At 38.7% G+C, this 21,458-nt stretch overlaps 1 protein-coding gene across 3 annotated transcripts in view; it reads right to left on the reverse strand.

Moving 5' to 3' along the window:
* Nucleotides 1–21,458, reverse strand: part of ME1 (malic enzyme 1) — a 220,500-nt gene that overhangs the window by 83,701 nt on the left and 115,341 nt on the right. For all 3 annotated transcript variants that reach the window (XM_024996809.2, XM_059889821.1, NM_001144853.1), the window contains 1 exon segment: nucleotides 12,085–12,188. In XM_024996809.2, the coding sequence (XP_024852577.1) occupies nucleotides 12,085–12,188 (104 nt within the window).

A 21,458-nucleotide genomic window follows, 5' to 3' on the forward strand; every position in this document is an offset into this window, starting at 1 on the left:
GATATATCCAAATTTTTCTAACTTAACACATATGGTAATATAGATGGACAACAACAAGAAAGAAAAATTTTAAGGAACTGGGCTGTACTTCCACAGTGGCTCAGTGGTAAAGGATCCGCCTGCCAATACAGGAGACATGGGTTCGATCCCTGGGTTGGGAGGATTCTACATCCTGCAGAGCAACTGAGCCTGTGCTCTAGAGCCCAGGAGACACAACTACTGAGCCCCTGTGTTTCAACTACCGAAGCCCATGTGCCCATCACTTCATGAGAAATAGATGGGGAAACAGTGGAAACAGTGTCAGACTTTATTTGGGGGGGCTCCAAAATCACTGCAGATAGTGATTGCAGCCATAAAATTAAAAGACGCTTACTCCTTGGAAGGAAAGTTATGACCAACCTAGATAGCTTATTAAAAAGCAGAGACATTACTTTGCCAACAAAGGTCCGTCTAGTCAAGCTATGGTTTTTCCAGTGGTCATGTATGGATGTGAGAGTTGGTCTGTGAAGAAAGCTGAGCACTGAAGAATTGATGCTTTTGAACTGTGGTGTTGGAGAAGACTCTTGAGAGTCCCTTGGACTGCAAGGAGATCCAATCAGTCCATTCTAAAGGAGATCAGTCCTGGGTGTTCATTGGAAGGACTGATGCTGAAGCTGAAACTCCAATACTTTGGTCACCTCATGCGAAGAGTTGACTCATTGGAAAAGACTCTGATGCTCGGAGGGATTGGGGGTGGGAGGAGAAGGGGACAACAGAGGATGAGATGGCTGGATGGCATCACTGACTCAATGGACATGAGTCTGAGTGAACTCTGGGAGTTGGTGATGGACAGGGAGGCCTGGAGTGCTGCGATTCATGGGGTCGCAAAGAGTGAGACACAACTGAGCGACTGAACTGAACTGACGTGCCCCTAGGGCCCGCACACAAGAGAGGCTACCACAGTGAGAAGCCACTCACCGTAAGTAGAGAAAAGCCCACGCAGCAATGAAGATCCACCACAGCCAAAAATAATAAATAAATAAAAGAAGTTAGGGTTCAGTTAGCTAAATGAAAGTCAGAAGAAAGAGAGGAAGCATGGTATACAAACTGTCAAACCACAATGATTATCTTTAATAAATAAAATGATACAGCTTTCATAAACTCAGATAAAAGATCAACGGATTCCTCTACATAGATCTCAATGCTTGTTGATTCAAAGAGAAAAAGACAGGCAATAATGGATACAACGGGAATTTACTAAAACACTTTTCTTCTTTAGAGAAAATGTAAACTCTAAAACATAAACGTCTCTCTGTAATTAAAATTCAAACCTTTAGTTTACTAATAGCAGAGCCACTTTATTCATAAAACTGTATGATTCTCTAGTTTATGTTAGAAAATCACCTTTCCTTCAGATATGTGTCACAGTAGTTTTGATGGCTTCAACATTTAAGTAATGCTTTCAACAGGGTTACTTTATACTCACTAGTGGCACAGTAGGGCTTCTCTGACAGCTCAGTTGGTAAAGAACTGGCCTGCAATGCAGGAGACCCTGGTTCGATTCCTGGGTTGGGAAGATTCATTGGAGAAGGGATAGACTACCCATACCCCAGTATTCTTGGGCTGCCCTTGTGGCTCAGCTGGTAAAGAACCTGCCTGCAGTGAGGGAAACCTGGGTTAGGAAGATCCCCTAGAGAAGGGAAAGGTTACCCACTCCAGTATTCTGTCCTGGAGAATTCCATGGACTGTATAGTCCATGGGATCGCAGAGTAGGACATGACTGAATGACTTTCACTTTCACATGGTACAGTATAATGTGGGACAGTGAGAAAAAAACGATCCCTTGATAACAAAGTTTTTTTTGACAGAACTCATATTCAAGTAAGGAAAACAGGGCACAATAAAGTAACATATGTAATACTCACACAGAATAAAACCAGTGTAAAAAATATGCATCCATATTAAAGGAATGCTAGAATTAATGCAATCAGAATTAATGTTTAGAATAAAATTAGAAAAGAAAAGCATCTGCAAGAAAAGAGTTGTAAACTATATTCAGAAAGAGATAATAAATTTGATTTGTTCCTCCAAGTCAAACTGGCTCCTCCAAGACTGGACTGGAATATGGGCCAAGATGCAAAACTAGCATTAAAATACTGAAGTATTGGACTGGCCAAAAAGTTTGTTCGGGTTTTTGTGCGATCTTATGGAAATATCCAAACGAATTCTTTGGCCAACCCAATACACATCCATCTTAAATCTTCAAGGGAATAAAACTGTGTATATATATTTACACATATGTATACATAAAGCACACCTATAGATTGCTAATACTTACATGACCTATCTTTTTCATGTACTTGAAAAAAAAGTGGAGAGAAAGTTATAAACAGAAATACCTGGCATTTCAAGAAAAATACGGCTATAGTTAAAGTGTGAATCTGATTTTTCTTTGGATGGAAAAATGGAAAAAAACATCTGAGTCATAAATTTGATTTGAGTCATGTTCCTTAGTTACATGGTTGCTGATTTTTCTCATATTGACAGACATTCTTTCCACTGATTTTTTTTTCAAATGGTTTACCTCACCTTTGGACCGCAAGGAAGACTAGCAGGTGGTGTCCCATACAGTCATATGTTTTTATTAAATTTCTTAGGAAAACCTAAGGAACTTATGCTGATCAAAGTGACAGGTGGAATCCAAAGGGCCTCAAAGATTTATAGATAAAATCATCTAAGCTATAAATATACCCATTCAGCTAAAAAAAGGATCAGGAATAAAAGGCAATGATTGGAACAGGTGGAAGAAGGCAGCACAGAAAGTCAGCCATGAAATTAACCGCAGCAGAAACAGGAGAAAGAATGATAACAGGGAAGTAACGAGGCCCCTTCTGTAAGGCGCAACCAAAGATTCAGTGTAGAACGGTGGAGAAAGTGTTGAACTGCAGCCCTGAGTAATGATGAAGAGCACATTAACTTGTATATCTGATGACATCTTTAGAAAGAGAAAGTATTATAATAATTATAAAAATATATTTAGTAAATCTGGCCACGATAATCAGGGGCTATATGGCTTATTCCTTTGAAATCTAATTTTGAGAACTCTGACCAAATTAATAACCTCTCTGAATAGTCTGGTGTGTCTCAGGCAAACGGTCAAGGCTCTGGTTCAGTGTCAAATCAGTAGAGAAAACATCCTTTTATGAAAACACCATTATCACACCCTGCAGAAGTGGCAGATGGTATGGCTTCAGATTAAGATTACTTCCCTTAGGTGTTAAGTGACAGAGCGAAATAAAATCTGTGATGGCAGCCAAGGTTGAGGTCTAAATATAATAATCATCTCTGCTGCCATTCCTAGTACTTCCAAGTGATTTTTTATTTTAATCATTTAAAAAGAAAAAGGAAAAAAGATTAAGTCACAGATGAATAGCTTCTATTACTTTCATTAAAAAAATTTATGTACCACAGCTTTCTTATCCATACTGGAGCCTATTATACAGAGTGAAGTAAGCCAGAAGGAAAAACACCAATACAGTATACTAACACATATATATGGAATTTAGAAAGATGGTAACAATAACCCAGTTTACGAGACAGCAAAAGAGACACTGATGTATAGAACAGTCTTATGAACTCTGTGGGAGAGGGAGAGGGTGGGAAGATTTGGGAGAATGACATTGAAACATGTAAAATATCATGTAAGAAACGAGCTGCCAGTCCAGGTTCGATGCACGATACTGGATGCTTGGGCCTAGTGCACTGGGACGACCCAGAGGGATGGTATGGGGAGGGAGGAGGGAGGAGGGTTCAGGATGGGGGAACACAGGTACACCTGTGGCGGATTCATTTTGATATTTGGCAAAACTAATACAATTATGTAAAGTTTAAAAATAAAATAAAATTTAAAAAATAAATAAAAATAAAAATAAATAAAAATTAAATTAAATTAAAAAAAATTTAATACTAGCTTTTTAAAGCTCTCTTGAGGTACTGTTTTTCTTTTTTTGTTTTCTCATTTAGTTAATAACTATGAAAGAAATTCCAAAGGATTTTAGACAATAGAGCTGAAGCTGTCACTACTGTTCTTATTAATTTTCAGATGCAATTGATTTTGGAAAACAAAAGCTACTTTAAGAAGTACAACCACAAAATAGAAACAAATATTTAAGGAGTAACCTACAAGTAGTATTTTTAGTATGTACTTGGCAGTATGTAAGGATTATAAGAGGTTTAATATTTCCTGAAATTAAATCACATGAAAATATTTATGTGACTTATTTAAAATATCAGAGTTCTTCCATTTGTATCTATCATTTTAAGCTACATAAACAAAATAAATCAAATTCAATCATTCACCTGACAAATATTTACTGAGTACTTATCACATGCTAGATAATATCTTTGGAGAAGGCAATGGCACCCCACTCCAGTACTTTTGCCTAGAAAATCCCATGGACGGAGGAGCCTGGTAGGCTGCAGTCCATGGGGTCGCTAAGAGTCGGACACGACTGAGCGACTTCACTTTCACTTTTCACTTTCATGCATTGGAGAAGGAAATGGCAACCCACTCCAGTGTTCTTGCCTGGAGAATCCCAAGGATGGGGGAGCCTGGTGGGCTGCTGTCTCTGGGGTTGCACAGAGTCGGACACGGCTGAAGCGACTTAGCAGCAGCAGCAGATAATATCTTAAAGACCAGGGATATGGCAGTGAAAGAAAGAGAAAACTCCTGCTCTCGTGAAACTTACAGCATAGGGAAGTAGGCAGAACATACATAATTAAATATAAATACATGAGATACTGATAAATGCAGGGAAGAAAAAAAATGAATTAGAGGTATAATTACAAAGAAGTTGGTCATGGAAGGCCTCTCTGAGAAAGAAATAGTTGAGGAAATTATATTTTATTTTATATTATTATTTCTCTCTTTTTCTCCCCCACGCCAATCAGGGATGGAACCTGGGCCCTAGCAGTGAAAGCGCCCAAGTTCTTACCACTGTACTGCCAAGAAAATCCCTTGGGCAAGCGGGGGAGGGAGCAGGATTTTAAGTATCTCTTTAAAGGAGGCAAGAGAGCTAGCAATGTGGAAAACTGGGTAAGGTAAGGATGGGAATGATTTCAAGAAGAAAAAATGGCAAGCCCTGAGGCATCAGCATGCCTGGGTTTACTCAGAAAAATAGCAAACAAGCAGTCAGTTGGTCCGGGGTCTTTTTCTGCTATTGCAAGGACTTACTTTTATTCTCTGCAGGGCTTCCCACTTGGCTTGGAAGGTAAAGCATCTGTCTTCAATGCAGGAGACCCGGGTTTGGTCCTCTGGAGAAGGGAATGGCAACCCACTCCAGTATTCTTGCCTGGGAAATCCCACAAACAGAGGCGGGCTACAATCCATGGAGTCACAGAGAATCAGACATGACTGACTGACTAGTGCTTTCAACACTTTGACTTCATTTTAATTCTGCATGAAATGATAAGCCCTTGAGGATTTTGAGCAGAGAAATTACCTAACTTACAATCATTTTAGCCTCGGTGCTAGGGACAGACTAAGGGGGCACACAAGGGAGGAAGCAGTCAAACTAGTCAGGAGACTGACAATAATCAGGGAGAAGATACGGGAAGTAATAACAGAGGCAATGAGAAGGGCCTAGATCCTGGATATACTCTCAAGTTAGAGCTAACGAGTTTTGTGCGCCGAAGAATTGATGCTTTTGAACTGTGGTGTTGGAGAAGACTCTTGAGAGTCCCTTGGACTGCAAGGAGATCCAACCAGTCTATTCTTAAGGAGATCAGCCCTGGGATTTCTTTGGAAGGAATGATGCTAAAGCTGAAACTCCAGTACTTTGGCCACCTCATGCGAAGAGTTGACTCATTGGAAAAGACTCTGATGCTGGGAGGGATTGGGGGCAGGAGGAGAAGGGGACGACAGAGGATGAGATGTCTGGATGGCATCACTGACTCGATGGACGTGAGTCTGAGTGAACTCCGGGAGTTGGTGATGGACAGGGAGGCCTGGCTGCTGCGATTCATGGGGTCGCAAAGAGTCAGACACGACTGAGCGACTGATCTGATCTGATCTGATCTGATGGGTACGGAGTGATAATGCCAATGAGTTTCACCTCAGGAACAGGACAAATGGGGCTGTCATTTACTGAAATAGGAAATCCTACAACAGAAGCAGGGGTCAGCGAGGTGGGAGGTCAGGAGTCCAATTCTGGACTTCTCCATATGCTCTTGCCTATTACAGATCTAAGTCAAGGAGGAGGCTGACTATGATTCTCGAGTTCCAAGAGATACAGACTCAAAACATAGATTTGGGAGTTACAGATACAAGAAGAAGAACCAGAGGAGGTCATCAAGGGAAGTGAAGATAAACAGGACCTAGGAAAGCACCAAGCCCTGGAGTACCACAAGGGACAGAGGTCAAGGGGACGGGAAGAAAGAAGCCAAGAGAGGTGTGAAGGAGCAACCAGTGAGGTAGGAAGAAAGCAAGGAGGGTGTGCTACTCAGGACACAGAGGGAAGAAAACCATGGGATAAAAATGCTCAGTGAACATATGTGGATATAGAAACTATTTTCTACTCAGGATTATTTTCTTAATCGATATTCGCAAATATGTAATTGGACCAACTGATAAAATCACTGAAAAGGCAAGTTAGGGAAATGGACCTGTGGTATTACTCCACAGGAGATGCTCCTTAGTATCTGTTCTAATCAATCAATATTTTCTAGATTCAGTTTTCCACTGTTTATGAATTTACCTAACTATAGTCAAAGAGCTCTTATCAACTTGCAACAAAAGTAGCATGCCTAAAAAAGTATCATGACTGACAACTGACTTTATAGAATGTATCTAGTAACTTACCTGACATATAAATTAAGTCATTTCCTATTATTCTCAGTACAATTTCCTGTTTCTTCCATTGTAATTACCATAAATTGCATTGTTTCCTTTCCTTATTTGCTTGTGTATTATCTGACTCCTCTAGTAAAGAAGCTACGTGACAGTCAAAGATTATTTTTGTCTGATTCAGTTCCATATTCCCAGCACCAAACACAGTGCCTGGCTTTCAATAAATGAACAAATGGGTCAAAACAGTGAAAAAGAAGAAACAGTTTGACGTGACATTTTTACTGGAGAAATCGAGCTTCTTTTAGCACATGGTTTCCTGAAGCAACTCAATGTTTGCTCTAACGGTCAATGTTTCCAAAACAAGAATACTATGCAGAGGCTAGCATTTGTCTGTCACATGACTTAGGATATCAGAAATACGGTCCCTCCTAAGACTCTAGCACGTGCCTTTATTACAAACCTCAATACTTTTTTCTGCTCAGCTTTTATCTTTATCTAAACATTACTGTGACATGGCTCTCAGATTCCCCACTGTTGTCCCAGGGACTGTCTCAGCTACAGGGAGCTCTAAACCATAGGTCATGCTCCTTCTCAGGGGGACCCACATCCAACGACTAAATGATGCACAAACAGGAAGGCTGGGCCATCTCAGGCGATGGAGGACAACTCTGAAAAGCCACTGTGGTTCCAGAGTTCTCCATGGGGCCGGAGGAAGGTGTCTTGTGCTGCACCCCAGCTCAGTTCTGTCCCTGTGCCCATTTCTTCTCCCTCTGCACCCCTTACATGGGAGTTGACCTCTAGGGCACTTTACAAACCTCTTGAAGACCAAAGTGTGCTTCCGAATATGTCCCAGATATCCTAATCTGTGACTGATGGTACCAGGAGTGGTCCGAGAAAGCAGGTGACAGGATGGGGCTGCGGAGCTGGATCCCTAGTTGTCTGTCTGGCAGTGAGGACCCTAACCCCAGGGGAACACAGAGAAGCCCTGGCACAAGGTGGCTGTCCAACAGTTAAAGCTCTCGCCAGGGATAGGTTGGGCTGATAGGTCAGCAGAAGGGAACAGTGTAGCTGGAATGATATTTGAGAAACAGAAGAGAAATAATAACTTTAAGGACAATGGGCAAAGACAATAAAAAGCTAAGGGCAATACATGTATAACTGATTTACTTTGCTATATACCAGAAACTAATACAACATTGTAAATCAACTACACTCCAAAATATTTTTAAAAAGAAAAAGAACGCCTTTGGAAATTTGAAAGAAATAAAAAAGCTAAAAGCAAGTAACCACCAACCTGAAAGCCAGAGGAACTCTCTGGTAGGTATGAAAATGTTTATCAGGCCTTTCGGGCAGAGAAAGCTAATGACCAGGAGCTGGGATTAAGTGTCAGAGCAGTCAAAAACTCCCAAACCTGCAGGCACGGGAGATGTGCTAAGTCAACATCCTGACTGGAAAAGACCAGGTTCCTCCCACGTGGCACAAGATGTCTTACTCGATACCTCCCCAAAATCTTGAACTCTCAAATTCCCCAGAACTTTCTGAACCAATATAAGTAGCCCTGCCCCTTCTTTCTTGGGGAGGATGTAGGTAGAGGCTTCTCCCCAATAAGACAACCTATCTATCCCTAACCCCCGATCTGTTCACCCCCACCTCCTCTCCAGACACTCGGGCCTATGTAACTAGGGTTATATCACAATATAACCCACATAGGGTGATGAGGCCTGAAAAAGAAAGACACTATTTGAGGAAGGAACTGAAAGATCTAGCAAGTTTACATTAGCAAGGAGAGTACATGTAAGATTAAATACTGAAGGTGTTTGATCAAAGGGGCTGGAATTTAAGATTAGACAAGGGAGAGTTTATCCATGTGAGGATGGGTTTCCCTTGTAGCTCAGGCAGTTGGTAAAAGAATCTGCCTGCAATGCAGGAGACCCATGTTTGATCCCTGGGTAGGGAAGATCCCCTGGAGAAGGAAATGGCAACCCACTCCAGTATTCTTGCCTGGAGAACTCCATGGACAGAGGAGCCCAGCAGGCCCAGTCCATCGAGTCACGAGTCAGACATGACTTAGGTACTAAACCAGCACTACCACCACCATCCATGTGAGGGCGCCGTCCTAAGAGGCAAGACTTAAAACCAGCAAGAATCTCAGGAAATGTGTGAACTGGCTACTAGGATGGTACCTAAAAACAAGGATGAAGTAATAGCTCATGTTAAATATGAAATGCCAGAAACTCTATGGCAGTGGTCAGAAGAGGGGCGCACAGGTTCAGAGAGTATATTCTGGGGTGCACATGCTGCATAGGGCCAGAACCCCATCAGATGGAGATATTCCACAGGAAGGCCCAGAAAACAAACCACTAACCTAAGTTGCAAGGAAGGTACTAGTGAGATGACATCTACTTTACTAGGTTCCGAGTGGTGGCTCTCTTCTGAAGACCAGAAGTGACAGAGGGAAGGTATGTAAGAGAATTAGGCTCATCAACAGCAACAGGGATAACAGAAGCAGGTGAAGATCAGAAGCCACCAGAAGCCAGGTGGGCACGATTATCCTGAGAGTGGCAAGGCTGGTGTATGGGGTGTGTTTGACCCACAGAGAGTTATTGACATAATTAATAAAATATGGCATCCCAACAAGGCGACTATTCAACATGTACATTCAAAATAAATCAAAGATGAATGGCCACAAAGTGGAGAGTAGCTGCCCCAATAATGTCTCAATCACTGACTCAGTTTCCAAATCTTAGCTAACTTTTGGACCCAGAACTCACTGATTGAAGAAGTCGTCTAGTCTCCAGAGGGAAGGACCATGTAACATTATAACAAGAATACAAGGTAGTAATTCCCCCAACCTTCCCCCAAAGGGACCTACAGTCCTTTAAACCCAGCAACTGTGCGCCAAGGAGACAGACTACTCAGACATTCTGAGGGCACAGACCTGAAGCATCAGTATGCTGTCATCCCTGTTAGAAGGATTTAGAGCCCAAGCATAAATGGAGCCCTGGCCAAGGTCTAGCTCGTAATGGGCCCTGGGACCACAGACCCACATGGCGGTGATTTCCTCAGTCCTCAAATACAGAACCAGGACAGATACCTACTTGGTGACTGCTACAACACCCGTAACAAGTCTCTGGCCCATGAGCTAAGAAATATAATTGTGGAGAAAGCCAAAAGGAAGAAATTACAACTGCCCCAACTCAATCCTCACAAGAGGTAAATTAGAAAACCAACATAATATTGGTTGGGGAGTGGGGAATGGAAATGAGTTTTTCCTAGGGGTCTAAATAGACAGCATGAAAGTGTGGTCCCAAGGGCTGTTGGCAAGTCGACACTGTAGTTCAACTTCTCCTTCATCCACTTCTTTTCCTGTACTTTCCCTTACAAAAGGGTAGATTCCAATTGCACTCCTTAATAACTCCATCTAGAATCCGATTCCTGGCTAAGCCAACTCCTAACAGACATTTGCCACCTTGAATGTAAGCTACATTTCCTTTTTAAATAATTTTGGGTTTCTCTTCAGGATTACGTCCCAATTTAATTTGGTAGCGGTAGTAGGTTTCATTTCTAGAAAACTCTTCCCAAAGTAGTTATGCTAGAAAGTATCTTTGAAAAGTCTGTGGGGTTTTTCTCTGGGAAGAACCCAGAAGTGTAATTCCTGATTTATAGGTGGTCTCTGCATTTTAAATTATTGTTGACTTTTGTCAATCCCCATTTCCTATTATAGATCTTAGGTAACTTCTCAATTCAACATTAAACACACACACACACAGTTTTTCTGATTCTAGATTGACAAAGCTCATTCAAAATTAGCTTTTCATCCAGAAAGCTTTTTACTGTTTATGGAATTATTTCTCTTTTTGTTTCTGTGGAATTATTTCTCTTTTATTTCAACAGCATAAGTATATAGGCCATACATTTCTCTTTTTATTTCAACAATATTTAAGTACATAGGCCATATATGCTATATTCATGACTCAGTTTCTTGGTAAATATACCGAAGTCACCCATATAAAGATAAATTTTGTTTACACAAACAGACAAATAAAAACAAATATGCTGAGAATTTCTTTTTCTTTTATGCCACCTTGTAGTATTCTCTATACAATCTCTTGACTAATATTGCTACCTACAAAGTTACACATAATTGCACAATCTTATATAAATTTTAAAGGGTAAGAAATTTAAAGTTAAATATGAAAAACTTCTGGTAATTAACTGTACCATGAACTCTTGAATTTTAGAGTTGCTCAACTATGTCTATAAGTACAATTTAATTAAATAAGTTAAATAACAATAAGAAATAAATCAGACACGGGTTTTAAAAAAGTAGTCCATACTAACTGGTAAATGTACTTCTCACTAAAACCTTGGGTAACAAGACATTCAAAATATTCTATATATTTTCCAAGCTGATGAGAGCACTTTCTGCTATTGAATTCAACTTCTTCAAATTAAACCTTATAATAAAAAGAAACCAGAAGTATGTCTATAGTTACAGTTGATGCCAGTGATGAGTTCATTTCTATGAAAAACCAAAGCAACATATATGTTTTTAAATAGTACATGGTTTCTGTGGCTATACAGAGACAAATGGGACGACTGTTAGTGTGAAAAAATTCTCTCAGAGTATGTTACTAAATTATGTCAGAAGTCTCTACTTTGAAGGAAAAAAATAGAAAATTTTATAGCAGCCCTTGGTCCACAATTAAATGAAGTATTCAGTGAAATATTGTACTGCATCTTAATCAAATACAGTAGACTTAATCAGAGATTTGTGGACGTTGCTTCATTCTGGACCCTGCGGATCGTACTTATTCGTGCTCACTTCTCTGCCTCTCCTACCACAAAAGAGTTAGATTCACCCAGGAAGATGATGGAAGACCAGATTTTATCAGCAGCCAGAAACAAAATGCAGACTGCCAATAATCATGAAAAGGCTTACTTAGGTAATTTAGTCACTGGCCACTGCCTCATTCACCATAATTATGAATCCCAAACCATAGAAGCTGAAGTTTCTTGTAAGAAAAAAGTATCTTCAGGGATAGAAACACAGACAACTTTTGGGGGGATAGACACATGACATTATCATTTGGTCAGCAATATTTATGAGGATATACATATATATATTTCACTCAAATCACTTATAATTATTAAACATATTATACCAAACTTGAACATTTTTATAGTTTATTATGTTAGATTATCTTTAAGTTTTTGAAATCCAACTTAAATATAGACAAAATAAAGATTATACATACTTGAGAGAAACTGCCTCCATGAATTCATCCAAAAAATCATCATATTCAGGACCTCTTACTCTTCTCTGCCGTAGTCCAATGTACAATGGATCTTTAAGTAACTCCTATTTTTTAAAAAAATTACCATAAATATAGAAACAACGAAAGGCAAATCATTACTTTTTCTGAGTGAGCCTCAGTTTTCTCATATGTATAAGAGTAGAAATTTAAATAAAATCTAGCTATTTTGTTTCAGAATTAACCTATAGAGTTATTATTTAGTATTATATATATCTACAATGTTAATAAGAACACAAAATATAATTACTAAACATTAAAAGCATTCTTATGTTTTCATTGTTATTCTTAGGTCTTATTCTTGAGAAAAGAAAAGGTATTACAATCTCTCAGCTGTGCCAAATTTAGATTTTACAGGCAAAGTTTACCACCCAGAAAAATAATGAAGTTTTGAAGTATCATATTAGCTTAGTAAATGGAAACACAGCAATTCCTTTCTTAGATCTATTTTTTGCTTTTGAAAGAAAAATCTTAAACATTTTGAGTATATCTTTAATAAGATTGTTGACTGATGTTAAAAACCTTTTAGTCTTAAATAAGACTTTTCTTAAACTTTTAAAACTTTACACAGTTTAAGTTTTTCCAAAACTAATATGTATCAGACAACACTACGCTGTTCATGCTTTAGAATGGGTAATTTTATTAAATCAGTTATTAATTGAGGTATAATTTATATACAGTAATATGCACACATTTATAACAAAAGCTCTCAGTAAACTACGAATAGAAAGCCAGTCCAGGTTCGATGCACGATACTGGATGCTTGGGGCTGGTGCACTGGGACGACCCAGAGGGATGGTATGGGGAGGGAGAAGGGAGGAGGGTTCAGGATGGGGAACACATGTATACCTGTGGCAGATTCATTTTGATATATGGCAAAAACCAATACAATATTATAAAGTAAAATAAAATAAAGTTAAAAAAAAAAAAAAAGAAAGAAAGGAACTTCCTCTACCTGGGCTTGCCAGGTAGCTCAGATGGTAAATATCTGCCTACAATGTGGGAGATCTGGGTTCGAACCCTGGGTCAGGAAGATCCCCTAGGAAAGGGAATGGCAACCCACTCCAGTATTCTTGCCTGGAGAATCCCAGAGACAGAGGAACCTGGAGGGCTATAGTACAGGGGATTGAAAAGAGCTGGACATGACTGAGCAACTAAAATTTTCTTTTCTTTCCCCAACCTAGTAAAAAGCATCTGTGCAAAACCCACAATGAACAACCCCTAAGACTAGAAACAAGACAAAGATATTTCTACTCTCATTATTTCTATCAAATGCTATATATACTAGAGATCCTAGCCATTACAGTTACACAAGAAAAAGAAAAAATAGGAATAAAGGTTGGAAAGGAAGAAACAAACTGTTTTTATTTGTACACAAAGGATCATATACATGGAAATACTAAAGAATCTATGCAAGAAATCCACTAGAAAAAAATATGTGAATTTAACATGAATGTAGAATATAAGGCCAATTTATATAAAGCAAATGTATATCTATATACTAGCAATGAATCGGAGAAGGCAATGGCACCCCACTCCAGTACTCTTGCCTGGAAAATCCCAAGGACGGGGGAGCCTGGTGGGCTGCAGTCCATGGGGTCGCTAAGAGTCAGACATGACTGAGCGACTTCACTTTCACTTTTCACTTTCATGCACTGGAGAAGGAAATGGCAACCCACTCCAGTGTTCTTGCCTGGAGAATCCCAGGGATGGGAGAGCCTGGTGGGCTGCCGTCTATGGGGTCGCACAGAGTCAGACATGACTGACGAGACTTAGCAGCAGCAGCAATGAATAGTTGAAATAAAATACATGACTCCACTTACAATAGCACTCCAGAACACGAAATTCATAGGGACATATTCAACAAAATATGTGTAAGGCCTATATACCAGAAACCACAAAATATTGCTAAAAGAAATTACAAAGACAAACTTTTTTGGGAAAAAAATGGTAATCTGTGTGATAAAAAAAGAAACCATGTACTAAACTATCACCTTCAGTAATCTAGAAAAGAGGAAAATGCACTTAATGAGCTTATAAATCTGACTAAAAAGATTTTCAGGAATAATGTTGAATGTGTAAATTAGCTGTATGCTAAGGCTAAAATGGATAAGAACTATAGAAGGAAATGTTCAGTCTCTGAGAAAAATTTAAACAGAATATAGAGGGCACAAAACTTGTGTGTAAAAGATTTCTAAAGTAAAATAAGGCCAGCAGCCAAAGATCAAATTAAGTGTGCGACTGTAACACGTCTTTTGAGAACCTCTGAATGATTTAAAGTGGAACCTAAGAGACTTAGGTTCCTAAAAGATTTTTGTCTAGTTCAGTGGGGCTGGTCCACAGCACTCTGCTATGTCAGCCAATAAACAGAGAAGGTCTGTTTTGAAAAGAACTGTGAGTAGAGCTTTATCTAATGGAGGAGACTATAATCTAATACATAGAAAGCTAAAAAAAAAAAAAAAAGTAAGGGTACTGCACTACTTGGATTAATTGACACAGGGATACTTCGAAATGAAAATACTTCACTGGGTCCTCAACTATCCATAGGCAAGAAGCTTGCTGAGAAAGTTATTCAGGATGCAACACAGCTATTTCGTATGGAAAAGGAAGACTGATCTAAGAGGATATAACCAAGAACCCAGCCAGCAGAGCCAAAAGCCTAGGAGAACAATGAACTACAGAATCACATTCTGAGGAAATGAAACTGGGCCCGATTCAAAGAACATTCCCTGTCCCTCAAGTAGGTGGCCTGGCAACACGTCCAGTGCAAATTCAGAACACTTAGTGTTACGTGATTCTTAGCCCCGCCATTCTGGACGGGAGTGTTTATTGTGGAGGTTCTGCCCCTGCCATCCACTGTATGTCTGGTATGTGGGAGCAGATAAGACCAGTCGCACACCACAGAGCAAAACACAAGAATATTCACCCACATCTAGACCTGATTTAGATGATGGGATCCTGAACTTTGGGCCTGCTGTTGCTACTGGGATGTCATTTTTGGAAACCTAGGATGGATACAAGCATATTTTACCTGCAGAGTGTGAACAATATGTGAAGGATTAGAATCTATAAGAAGGATGAGAAGCTATATGTCCCAAGCATTCCAGCCTCCCTAGCCATCTCAGGGAATCATGATTGTTAATAGTAATTATTTTAAGTCACTATGATTAGATAGGTTTGTTATAAACAATATGATTTTGTAGGTATACTTACGTTATTAAGAAGGTTAAACCATGTGAATTACTTGAGTTGGAATTTGCTTAAAGCCAACAGGAATTATAGCCCAGTTCACATCTGGTGTCTTAGAATAATTACTAATAGCATTCTCTCTCACTGTGAAACTGCCTTGGTCTGGCCAATACATTTTGTTGGTCATCCCACTTATAATGTAGTGCCCAACAATGAGTTAAGGCTTTCTGGCAAGCTGGAAGTTAACATATCAAATCATAAAAAAGTATTTCACATGAAATGCAGAATCTGAAACTGAGTGCTCTTGTAAAGCCCAGCTGTTCCTTGAAGTCTAAAAACTTTAAACAATCTACTGGCAGTCTTCTGAACAGCTGATGTTGAAGTGCCAATGAGCGATTAACGGCTGCCAGAATTAAAATACTTTCTCCATGTCTGGGATATATTTGGACTTCTAAAACGTGAATCAGAAAAAGAACACAATTGAGAAAAGATGTCACACGTTTCCCCTGCTTTGTTCTCTCATTCTTTCCCATGCTAATAATTAAAGTATATCATAAAGAAGTCTGGCTACAGTGAAGTGTCAATTATGAAGATCTATGAACAAGATAGCTTTTGAATTAAATCAGAAGTTAAAAACTTCTTCTAGCCATAATGTCTCTATCAAAAATTACTATTTTTTAAAAAATTCATGATAATTAAGGCTTCTATAATGAGTGCATTCTTGGAAAGTTGGCTGACAAAAAAATAACATCTACAAAAAGCAATTTAACAAGATTATCCCATTTTAATAATGGCTCCACAGACCACGTAGCCTGGCACAGAGGTGACATTAATTTGTTGGATTAAAAGTTTCTCGAAGCCAAGAGTAAACACTTAATAGATGTTTGTTGGAAAATAAATGAAAGACTTGGTATTAAGCAAACACTTAAAAAAAAAAGATAGACCTTCTTTAACAAGACATGTCACATGCAATGCATTTGTTGTCACTGAAGACTTACAGAGACTTAGAAGCATGTGAAAAGGAAACATTAGGGAGAGTAAAGAACAAAGCATATGGAAACACAAGAAGAGTCCCAAAGAGGAGATATGCTATGCTAAGTCATTTCAGTCGTGTCCGACTCTGTGCGACCCCAGAGACAGCAGCCCACCAGGCTCCCCCGTCCCTGGGATTCTCCAGGCAAGAACACTGGAGTGGGTTGCCATTTCCTTCTCCAATGCATGAAAGTGAAAAGTGAAAGTGAAGTCACTCAGTTGTGTCCGACTCTTAGCGACCCCATGGACTGCAGCCTAACAGGCTCCTCCGTCCATGGGATTTTCCAAGCAAGAGTACTGGAGTGGGGTGCCCTTGCCTTCTCCGAAGAGGAGATAAGCAGTGCATATATTGGTAAAGTTAATTATTTTACTTCTTAGCACTGCCTCAATTCTGAAACCTTGGAAATTTTGATTTAACTAGTAATCACTGTTAACCTTGTTCATATCTCTCACATTTCTACCTTTCTCATCTAAAATTTTTGAGAATTACAAAATATTTTCTTAAGATTTTAAGGCTTTAAAAAAATCATTACAAAAAAATAATACTTCCTATTAGAAAACTTGAGAGCAACAAAATGTAAAATCAAAACCAAAGAAAACCAATAAGCTCTACCCGTTCAGAACTACCCACCACTAGCACCTTGATGCATATTCTTCCAGGCCCCTCTCTCTGCATCTATGCATGTACAATATTATCTGTCCAAGTTGGGAACAATATCATAGACTGTTTTATAACCCTTTTTCACATAAGAATATATTGTAAAAAGTCTTCACATCACTCACTAGATGATTATTTTTAAAACTTGGAACTCTACCTTTCTAGAAAGGATGAACAAATTTACAATCCCCATACCCCACTGACATATATAGTAATAAATATGTTCCTTTTGTGGCAGCCAAAGGAAGATTTTTATCTTTCCACATATATATATGTGTGTACATATATGAAATATAAATGTAAAATACATAATATATAAATATATTTTTGTAATGTTAAAGTAGCATGCACTTATATTTCTTTTCTAATAAAGAAAGCTGAGTGCTGAAGAGTTGATGCTTTTGAACTGTGGTGTTGGAGAAGACTCTTGAGAGTCCCTTGGACTGCAAGGAGATCAAACCAGTCAATCCTAAAGGAGATCAGTCCTGGGTGGAAGGACTGATATTGAAGCTGAAACTCCAATACTTTGGCCACCTCATGCGAAGAGCTTACTCATTTGAAAGACCCTGATGCTGGGAAAGATTGAGGGCAGGAGAAGAAGGGGACGACAGAGAATGAGATGGTTGGATGGCATCACCAACTCAATGGACATGGGTTTGGGTAGATTCCAGCAGTTGGTGATGGACAGGGAGGCCTGGTGTGCTGCAGTTCATGGGGCTGCAAAGAGTCGGATACGACTGAGTGACTGAATTGAACTGAATATCATTAAACATTTTTCATAAGTTTACTGACCATTCATGTCTTCATTTTAAAATTACCTGTAACCATGTTTTCTTAGGCAATTTGTATATTTCACATTTAGCATTTTCTTATTAACTTAAATGTTTTCTTTGAATACTAAGAACATTTTAAATCTTTATCTGCCATAAATGTTATGAATATTTTCCTTTTCAGCATTTGTTTAAATTATATTTATAATATATAGATAATCATACTCTATGCTGCTATTTACTCATTCTTTTAAATAAAAGACCAAATTCTGCAAAGAAATTATGTAAAATTTTTGTTGTTTTGTTGGTTCATGCCATCAATATGATTAAGCAATCTAATTGCTAATGGTCACCAAGAGTCTAAAGCAATACTTAAAGTGTCAGCATGCATATGAGCTGGCATGAAATGTTAAAAAGCTGTGGAAATAAAAATGACTAAAATTTGACTGTGATTCAGTAAGTCTGGATCAGAGCCTGGGATTTTGCATTCTTAACACATCCCCTCATTAATTCTGAACTGAACATTCAAGAGACGTACACTGAGAACCACATAAATTATTAAGCTAAAATAAAAGTATTCTACTTCCCTAAAAGTTCCCGTCTCAGGTAAATTTTTTTCTATTTTAGTTTATGTAACAGGCATTTCTAAGATATATCCCAAACTTCAAGGAATTCCTGAGACTTATAGTACATACAAAACCAAACTGAAATCTCCATTCTCTTTCCCAAGGCATCGGTGCTGTGCTTCAGAAAACAGATGAATAAATCCTTGATATAATCCATTGTCGCACTAATTTAGAGAGGGTGAGCTAAGAGGAGACAGTGAAAAAGTAACCATGTGACAATACAAACCAAGTTAGGCAGTGAGGATTATCTTCTCTTCTCTGACTTTACTATAATGATTAGGAATCATTCAAATGCAGGCTCACTTGTCTGAAGTGGCAAGCATAATATGAAAAGCAAAGATAAAAAGTGAGGAGGCTTGAGAGAAAAGTGCTGACAATCTAGCTGGGACCATGTGATAGACAGAGTAATGAAATGCTTCTCCCCACAAACCTGTAAACTTGCTACCTTATGTGGCATAAGAAACTGTAGATGTGATGAAGGGTGAATCCTTAAAAGTGAAAAAACCTTTCTGGCTGTAGTCAGAGAAAGAAATGTGATGACAGAAGCAGAATCAGAGCGACACTACATTGCTAGTTTTGAAAACAGATTAAGGGGACCACGAACCAAGGAACAGATGCAGCCTCTAGATGTTGGAAAAGACAAGGGTGTGGAACTCAGCCCTGCTGACGTCTTTAATGATTTTAGCCTTTTGAGACTTGTGCTTTCTAGCATTATAAGGTCATATATTTGTGCCATTTTAAGCCACTGTTTGTAATAATTTGTCATGATAGCAACAGAAACCTAATACCGGTCACAATCTAATGTCAACACTGACTTCTGTACATGAGCTGAAAAATATGTGGCAAGTACATATAACAGAAAATCTATAAGGTTTTTATTTTGTTCAGTTTCTCTCCAACAAGCTGCTTCATGCCAAACATAAAGGGCTCTTTCCAGAACACAAGTAGGAACCTCCTCAGTGGAAGAGACTTCAACTTTGTGACTTCAAGTTCCATCACAAGATCTAGATGATTCTAGATCTCAATACACTGTACACATGATCTGAAGGCCAGACTGAATATAAAACCAGATCAGAAAAGCTGAGACCTGGAGCAATGGTTTAATAAACAGAGACTGACTATGTAGAGACAATAATCTCCTATACATACTGAATAGGAGTATGAATTCTCCAGGGCCTCTTGAGAACTGATCATGTGTTACAGGCTCAACTGGGTTTGCAACCTCCCCCAAATTCAGAAGTTCAAGTCTAAATCCCAGTGTCTCAGAATATGACTGTATTTGTAGACAGAGTCTTTAAAAAGATAATTAAGTTAAATGATGTCACTAGGGTGGGCCATAATCCAACATGACTGGTGCTCTTCTAAGAAAAAAAATTAAGACACAGATACACAGAGGAAATAACCATGTATAGATACTGAAGGAAGACGAGCCAAGAGAGAGACCTTAGAAGAAACTGACTGCTGATACCCTGATCATGGATCTCTAGCCTTTAGAACTATGAGAAATAACTTCTATTGGTTAAGCCACCCAGTTTATGGTACTGTTATAGCAGCCCTAGCAAGCACACCCCATGTGACAGCTGTAGCAGTGTTTAAGGCCTAACAACACATGGAAGAGCGTGGAGGGTCCACAAGGCACATTTACTCACATTTTTAGTAAAATATCAAGCTTTGATATTGGTCACTTACTTAAAAGACAAATGATAAACATAACTTCCATGAAAAGATTTGTCAACAACAGGGGAAAAAAGTATGGCTCCTCTTAAAAGATAAAAACAATTTACGTCAGGTAAAACATAAAGTTTTATACACACACACACACATATATATGTGTGTGTGTGTGTGTATATATATATATATTTTTTTTTTTTTTTAAGTCACTCAGTCATGTTTGACTCTTTGTGAACTCATGGACTTGTAGCCTGCCAGGTGCCTCTGTCCGTGAAATTCTCTAGGCCACCATGCTGGAGTGGAGAGCCTTCCCTTCTCCAGGGGATCTTCCCAACCCAGGAATTGAACCCAGGTCTCCTGCACTGCAGGAGGATTCTTTACCATCTGATCCACCAGGGAAGCCGCTATGAAAAGATTTGACAACAACAGGGAAAAAAAGAAATAAAGTATGGGATCCTCATAAAGTGAAGTGAGAGTCGCTCAGTCGTGTCTGACTTTGTGACCCCATGGACTATACAGTCCATGGAATTCTCCAAGCTAGAATACTGGAGTGGGTAGTCTTTCCCTTCTCCAGGAGATCTTCTCAACCCAGGGATTGAACGCAGGTCTCCTGCATTGCAGGCAGATTCTTGACCAGCTGAGCCACAAGGTAAGCCCATTCTCTTAAAGATAAAAACAATTTACTTCAGGTAAAGGATAAACTTTATATAGCAATTGCTTTACAAGTAAATTAAAGAAAACATGGACTACGAAATAACAGATTAAAGATAAGGTGAAAACACAATCATCCTACCTAAATAAATGCTTTGCATTATTAACTTAAAAAATAAGAGTATATTTTAGTCAAGTGCTTCTGTAAACTTCAAGTTGTGAGCTGCAGAGATTTAAGAAGTCAGAAAATGAGGACTGACTTACCAATCAGCTGTTAACTCCTTTTCCACTTTCATTACTACTCAATATAGGTATTTTTGATAAAAGAAGAAAACATTTATAAGATAATTTATTAAAAAGGGATCTAATCCTCAAGAAATTTTCTAGATTCTGGAAAAAAACCCTAAATGTTGTGATGAATTAATTCTGTATTTCTATTATGAAGTATAAAACTGAACAGAGATCCACAAAACAGATGAGATTAAAAACTGCTATTGCAGATATTTTGACTACAAGTGGTTTTTCCACATGTGAAAGTGGAACAAAGAATGGCAACATAAAAACTACATTTTCCACAAACCCATCAACTCAACCATATTTTAGTGAAGTAAATTTTTTGTCTTCTCAGTCAAGTAGTAGTGCAAGGATAAAGAGAATAGAGTGTCAATATGTGTCCAAGACAGGGGAATAAGAAGACCCTAAACTCACCCCCACAGACAC

The sequence above is a fragment of the Bos taurus genome, chromosome 9 (genome assembly GCF_002263795.3).
Source record: "Bos taurus isolate L1 Dominette 01449 registration number 42190680 breed Hereford chromosome 9, ARS-UCD2.0, whole genome shotgun sequence".
In the NCBI taxonomy this organism is placed as follows: domain Eukaryota; kingdom Metazoa; phylum Chordata; class Mammalia; order Artiodactyla; family Bovidae; genus Bos; species Bos taurus.